General features: G+C 35.0%; 1 protein-coding gene across 2 annotated transcripts; it reads left to right on the top strand.

Annotated features, from left to right (window-relative positions):
* Positions 1-2,014: 2,014 nt before the first annotated feature.
* On the top strand, positions 2,015-7,255 carry CAF2 (RNA-binding CRS1 / YhbY (CRM) domain-containing protein). Of its 2 annotated transcripts, none has more exons than XM_021437347.2 (6): positions 2,015-2,758; positions 2,840-2,967; positions 3,907-4,042; positions 4,178-4,305; positions 5,489-5,633; positions 6,569-7,255. In XM_021437347.2, the coding sequence occupies exons 1-6, from the start codon at positions 2,113-2,115 to the stop codon at positions 6,982-6,984; spliced, it is 1,599 nt and encodes a 532-aa protein (XP_021293022.1). In that variant the 5' UTR covers positions 2,015-2,112; the 3' UTR covers positions 6,985-7,255. The 2 variants fall into 2 exon arrangements, with proteins under 2 accessions (XP_021293022.1, XP_021293021.1); XM_021437346.2 differs by having other exon boundaries at positions 3,817-4,042.
* The last annotated feature ends 36 nt before the right edge of the window (positions 7,256-7,291 follow it).

Genomic DNA, 7,291 nt, shown 5'->3' with positions numbered 1-7,291 from the left:
TTTTTCAATGTTGTTCACTCTAGAATAGTAAGACACCTCAATTCACATGCATTATAGGCTACCAATAGAAAGGGTTTAATCTGAGTGGAAGTATTTTCTGTGCCTAAACAGAGGTTATCACCTCATGAAAATAGGGTACTTTACTTCATCCTAAAAAGGACAAAGCTTGGGTTGAAAGGCTTATACGTGCAAGTATTACGTGTGAATAAACAAATTATGTATAAGGAATGTTAACAAAATAATAAGAAAAATAAATTTAAACTATCATGAATTAAGTCTTAAAAAACAAAGGAACTAGTTATAGGCTCGACTCTCGAATTCTCTAATGGAGTTGCCAAGCTATCATAATGTGAGTTCTGAAACTTAACAATTTGACTTAAGAGGAGTCGCCTTAAATCTTTTTGATTTAGATGCGATTGATCACTTAGGTGAATTTATTTTTCCTAATGAAGTCCTGCACTTGACTTAGGTTCATTAAAAATAATAAGTTTTGATCTCCAAGACAAATTTAGGTTTACGACTACAGTTACATGTAAAGAAGATATTAGTACCCTCACAATGCCCATTTAATTGTACCTAATTAAATATTTGTTATCTTTTAGCCTTATTAAATTTTATTTTTATTTTTATTTTTATTTTCTCAAAATAAACAAAAAATCTTTGATATTAAAATATTTCTTAAAAACTCTAACATTTACCACAGGATTCAAGAAAAATCTATCACTTAAAAAATTTTAGAAAGCTATCACTTATAGCTTTTTTTAAATTCCATCATTAAAGAACTTTTTTTTTATTTATATTTTTTATCAAATTTATGCAAAAATATTAGCATTGTGGTTCGACTATTATTTCATGTGGGTAATAATTATTTCAAAATAAACTTCTTTTGTAAAAATAATTTATGAGATTATTCTCAACACTTATGGCAAGGTCTGGGTCAAGGCATAGGCTACAATCAAATCCACAAAAATTTTACTTTTTTCTTTGAGCCTTAAAACTTAGTTTTGCTTTTGGCATAAAAACTTTCCTTCTATTCTTTTTTTATTTTTTTAACTTCTTCACTTTCTCTAAGTGAGAGTTTCTCTCGTTTAGTGGCTTATTTAAATATTACGCTTACGATAAAAGAGTACAACTTTTTTTAATATATCTTATATAATCTATACTTACCCTCTTCAAAAATTAATATTTTGAGGTTAAAAATTCAATTTATATTCAATTAGATGTTTTGTTAAAGACATTTAGTTATTTAGATGGACTTATGTTATAAGGGGTCTTTTTGAAAGGCGGTTTTTTGTAGCATTAGCGTTAGTATGCTATTTATAGTCCATAACTAATATTTGATAATAGACGTAGGAAAAAGTACAAGTATTATTATATTATAGAGTATGTTTATCCTTTTATTATTTATTTTTTTGTTATTCCAAAGTAATATTTTTTTACTCGAACATTGGAATATGTAAAATTGTTAATTCCATTTCATAAATTAAATGACATTATAATTATTCTTATCTTATTTTATTTTCAAGAAATAATTAATTTATTTTTGTTCTATTTTATTTTGTGAAATAAAAATAATTTAGTGTATAAAATTTGAAAACTTAAAAATTAATATTAAAAAAATGCAAGCGTAGTAAATTTACATTTTAATAAATAAAACCAATTTCAAAAATTAATGTTACATTTTAATAAAATATTTATAAATTAAATACTACAATATTATCTTTTCAAAATTTTAATTAACATTTTATCATATATATATAATTTAATATTTTTTTCTAATAATTTAATACTAACATTTACTTCCATAACAATCCCATTTCAATAAAATGGCAGTGAATCCTTCACTTAAATATTTACCGCGAAAGGAAACAGTAATAGCACAAAACAGAGAAACGGCGCCAAATTAAACAGGCGTATGAAACGTGGTCGTTTGGTGGGCTCGGGTAAAAATTGAAAAAATATCATGCAGGTTTTTGGCTGTCTCACAGTCTCACTCTCCTTCTTCCGCTTTGAAACCGAAGAACCAGGAGGAATTATCCATTCGCTCTCTTGAATTGCGAATTGTAAGCCACTGAGACTGAAACAAACCAATCCAAATTCAACATTTTTTCAATGCCAATTCTAGCCTCGCTCCCAGGCCTCAACGTCTTCTCTTCACTTCCATCAAACCCACCGAAAAACGACGCCACTTCACCCACTCCTTCCCCCTCCCCTCCCTTCCCCATTCCCAAGTACCCTCCCCCCCGCAAACGAAATCTTCAAAGGACCCTTCCCCAATCCAACCCCGCCCTCTCCCTCCCTCACCGCCGTTCCAACTACCGCAAGCCAGTCAAAAAGGGAGTCATCTCGTCGGACGGTGATCGATGCGTCGTCATCGGCGAAAACGGCGTATCCTATCAGCTCCCTGGCGCTCCTTTCGAATTCCAGTTCAGTTACTCCGAGACGCCGAAGGCCGAACCGATAGCCATTCGAGAGCCGGCTTTTTTGCCGTTCGCGCCGCCGACGATGCCGCGGCCTTGGACAGGCAAGGCTCCGTTGAAAAAGTCGAAGAAGAAGATTCCTCTTTTCGATTCGTTCAACCCTCCTCCTCCTGATAAAAAGGGCGTGAAATACGTGGAAATGCCAGGGCCGTTTCCATACGGCAAATATCCGAAGGAAGGGAAAACGAGGGAGGAGATATTGGGAGAGTCGTTGAAGAAATGGGAGATTAAGATGCTTGTTAAACCTCAATTATCCGATAATCGTCAAGTTAACCTCGGTGAGTTTTTGAATTAGAGTGTTAAAAAGTTGTTTTAATCAAGGGATTAATATTTAATCAATTTGGATTTGGTGGTCTTAGGGAGGGATGGATTGACGCATAACATGTTGGACTTGATACACACGCATTGGAAACGGCGTCGTGTTTGCAAAATTAAGTGCAAAGGAGTTCCCACCGTGGACATGGATAACGTTTGTCGCCATATTGAGGTACATTTGTTTTAATGCTCTTTTGCTTTGAACCTTTTGAATTGTTTATGTTCCTGCAGAATTCTGTTTTGCTTTGTGGTTTTGTTAACAATGTAGCTTCGCCTTGGGTTTATATTTACGGTCAGCTTAATTTTGGTAATATGATGGGAACTAAGCCGGTTTTCATCTGTCGCTGTATTATTCTTGGAGGAAAATTTCTTCTGCAATTACTCAGGTGCCACGTCTGGTGGTTTCTTTGTATAATCTATGTAGACAATTTATGCGTAGGACAGTATTGCTTTGTTTTTGCGTAGCACAGCAGTAGTAATGTTTTAGCGTTATGTAGTAGTAATAAGTTTTTGTTCTTTTTCTTCTTCAATCTCAAATCATTTTCCTTCAGGTTGTGAATTGGATGGAGATATTATTTCTTGCAAACTTGTTTAGAAAACATTAGTTGCTTATAGTGTAAGACCCCTTATGAATTGGTTTGTAAGTTGAATTTGTCTCCTTCTCTGTGATTTTAGAGGATACATTCCCCATGCTCTCTCCTTTGAGAATCTAGATACAAGATATTTTCACTAATTTGTGCTGTGAAAAGAGAAAGTATGTTCTGGTAACCAATTAAAATGGTTACTGTTTCCTTTTCTATCCTTGATTTGGTATCTACTTCAACAAAATTCTTCTGGAAGTAAGTTGGCATCCAATGTTTGTATATGACCATAATTTTTAAGTGCAATATTTTTTTAACCTCTCGTGTCCTCTTTTCCCAAAATATATCTAGGCTTTATGTATTTTGAATGGACATGTCTTACTCAGGAAAATAGACAAACCTCTTATTTCTTTTTCTCTCAAGCATATTCTTAATGCCAGGAAAAAACTGGGGGAAAAATCATTTATCGAGTTGGTGGTGTTGTTTATCTTTTCCGGGGCCGAAACTATAACTACCGTACTCGTCCACAGTATCCAGTGATGCTTTGGAAACCAGCTGCTCCAGTCTATCCAAAACTTATCCAAGAAGCTCCTGAAGGATTGACAAAAGCTGAAGCGGATGTGTTGCGGAAGAAAGGGAAATCTCTTCTGCCTATATGTAAACTAGGTAAATCAACCATTACTCATTTTGGGATGCATTACTGGCAATCTTGTAGATTTATTAATTGGTTTTCATGGGGGGATTTTACTAGTATGCATTTGCCTTTTCGAGAAGTAATTATTATCTTTGTTTACGTTGTAGCAAAAAATGGTGTATATGCTTCCCTGGTGAAAGATGTTAGAGACGCTTTCGAAGGAAGTCCTTTGGTGAAGATTGACTGCAAAGGGATGCATGCAAGTGACTACAAGAAAATAGGTGCTAAGCTCAAGGTCTGTAAAAATTTTTTTGCTATTCCTTAGGTCGTACAGTGTTTCTTGATTTTAATGCCTAAATTGACTAAAAATTGTTAGGGACTCATCAAGGTTAATTAACCAAAATAATCTAATACAAAGTGAAATATTCTAAGAATGATTAATCTGGCAGTAGTTTAACATTGGTGTCATGCAAACATGGCCCTTATCAGGGATCTTGAGTTGATCCTAGTAGATTTGACGTTGTAATAAAAGACTATATATAATGATAATGCTAGCTGAGGGACTGATAAAATGTTGATCTATATTCTAGTACATCTTTGAATTAAATAATATAGCTTAATTGAAGTATTCATCTAGCTAGTATGAAAAGTTGAATTTTGATGTTTGTCATTGGCTTTTTTATTCTTACTAAGATATTATCTTTGATGCCGATTTGTATTAGTCCCGAATTAGGCAAGAACACAGCTTGGGGCTGGATATAAAGTTTTGTGGTTTATTCAACAGCATGCCTGAATGAGGGACCTGGTTTGCTAGTTGATGTAGTGTTCAATAGGTACAGATCCAGAGATCGGTTAGGAGAACTTGAGGGGGGATGACCATTCTCACAATTCTCCAGAGGTTCTTTAGGAAAACTTGAGGGGATGAGCATTCTCACAGTTTTCTGTTTCCCACGCTTATGAAACCACAACTATTTGCTTTCTTGCAGGATAGTTAAATCTCTGATTTCAGTGATGAATTAATTTCTCCATGTAATGTTCTGATTGAATCTTCTGAACAGGTTGCTTAAGGGATGTGATTTATTGTTCTTTTTTTTCACTTATCTTTTGATGTAAGCCAGAAAGCTTTTGAACTGGATGTTTGCTTAAAAGGATTTAAGGCATTAAAGAGTTGAGATCTCTTATTTTGGTTGAATTTTACTGAACATATGCTCCTATAAGGCAGCCAAGCTAAAATTAGTGGAGCCCTCCAAGAGTAGTTAGCTCAGGTGAAGCCAGTTTGAGAGCCTTCGAAAATGTTCCCCTTATATCTGGTGCTTGGTTGAGCACCAAATATACAGAGAAGATACAAGTCCGGATCTCCACAATAATATCTGTTATACATGTTTGTTGGTCATTTTACTAATTTCTTTATGAGTTGCCCTGGTAATTGTGGCTAGTCTCTTTGTCTTCTAACCTTTCTTCTTCTTCTTTTTTGGCAGGAATTGGTTCCTTGTGTGCTATTATCTTTTGATGATGAACAAATTTTGACGTGGAGGGGACAGGATTGGAAGTCAATGTACCCAGAAGCTCCTTCAACCTTACTTCCTGCTAAAGCTGGCATTTCAAGTGGTTTAGATGATTCAGGTATGCATTAGAGAGAGTATTAGGATACATTTTTATTAGTTTTCTTTCAAAAGCTTAATTTAGAGTGCAATTGAGAGTGCATAGTGTGGTGATAAAATCTTTTAATCTTTGGTCCAGTAAGTTATCATACAATATATTTCTATACATTGTAAAATGGAGATGGTAAGGATTTTGACCCAGATAATTTTGTGATTGTTACAAATTCCTAAGAGATTATTTTGGTTACTTGGTTCTAGAATCAAGATATTCAGATGAAACTTTGTAATTGTGGCTTCTAGATAATGCTGAGGTGGGATATATCATAGGCTTACATGTAGGGCCTACCACAAACAGTGTCATGAATGGTAAATATACAGTTGTAAAGAATGGTTGATGATGCCCATTATTTTTAGCTGTTTTAGTGTTTATGTGTTTCAAACAAATTCATGGAAGATTCTGTTGGCCATTATGTGTCAGGGAAGCATAACTCTACTGGCATTCAAAGTTAAGTAGACAATTATTGGGGACAAAATTAGCTAACCGGACAGTTTGTTTGGATTTTGGGTAAAGGCAACAAGTACAACCTACTAGGGAGGAAAATCTGTGATGGTGCATATTAGATGTGGCAAGGACGGGAGTTTCCTAGAAAGTGTGTTGTCGACTGTCCTTGCTCCATATTTTGTCCTTTTGTTTTTTTTTTCTCTTCCTTTTTCCCTTCATTTTCTTCTTTTTGAATTTTGAGATTGATGTAGACATAGTTAGCTTTTACCATGTGGAGAGGGTTAATAGTATTGTGTAGACTGGTGGTTCTCACTAGTGGCCACCTTTTTTTCTAGTTTTCCTTAGTAATTTGCTTGATTGTGCAGTTTTGATCCATTTTGTTGCAGCTTTTGGAATTTTTTGGTCAACAATGCAGCTTTGTTGGTTTTTAATGAGGTTTATTTGGTGCACTGCAGCCAAGTCTGCTGATGATTGTCATACACCAGACATCAAAAATGTTATATCAAGCCCGAAAATGATGTCCCTTTGGAATAATGCGATCGAGTCAAACAAGGCATTGTTGCTGGATGAGATTGCTCTTGGTCCTGATGCTCTTCTGGAGAAGGTGGAGGAATTCGAAGGCATTTCTCTAGTCACAGAGCATTCCTGTGAAGCATTAGTCTTGTCCAGTGAAGATGGTTCTGGTAGTGCCATGGCAGAGTCAGAAGCTGGTTCTTGCAGTGAGGATTTTGGTGGTGAAAATGAGATTTACAGCGATGATGACATCATTAATGATGAATATTATGATGTTGAAGAGGTGAATTCATCTATCCCGCTAGGGTCATTACCTGTTGACAAGATAGCAGAAAGGCTCAGACGGGAATCAAAATGAAGGGTCAATCTGCTGGGCTGCAATTTCTCTAGTCACCTATTTATTTTCACCATCACAAGCTGGGTAGAATGAGATGTATGATCATGTTATATTGTTGTCTTCTTTTCTTGCTCTAAATGGCAATGGAAACGTCTGTGTCATCCTCTTCATCTTCTCGCAACCCGCCTAGCTTTTCATATTGTACAGCTGTAGCTTTAAATGTAATATTTACATGCGTACGTATATGGTCCTTAATTTCTTATAAATCGTAATTTATTCTTTGAAGCATATATTTAACGTTTACTAGGTTTTCCATCATGAGAAAATG

This window comes from Theobroma umbraticum, unplaced genomic scaffold (assembly GCF_002168275.2).
Source record: "Theobroma umbraticum cultivar Fairchild unplaced genomic scaffold, ASM216827v3 scaffold_20.0, whole genome shotgun sequence".
NCBI classification, from domain to species: Eukaryota; Viridiplantae; Streptophyta; class Magnoliopsida; order Malvales; family Malvaceae; genus Theobroma; species Theobroma umbraticum.
Note: the sequence above shows the minus strand (reverse complement) of the source record. Positions and strands in the feature narration are given on the sequence as shown.

Bases quoted from the DNA above. Each gene is read 5' to 3' on its own strand.
- CAF2 (XM_021437346.2), top strand. From the start codon at position 2,113: ATGCCAATTCTAGCCTCGCTCCCAGGCCTCAACGTCTTCTCTTCACTT. The intron at 4,043-4,177 runs GTAAATCAACCA...TTTACGTTGTAG, and splicing joins TCTGCCTATATGTAAACTAG to CAAAAAATGGTGTATATGCT. The intron at 4,306-5,488 runs GTCTGTAAAAAT...CTTTTTTGGCAG, and splicing joins AAATAGGTGCTAAGCTCAAG to GAATTGGTTCCTTGTGTGCT.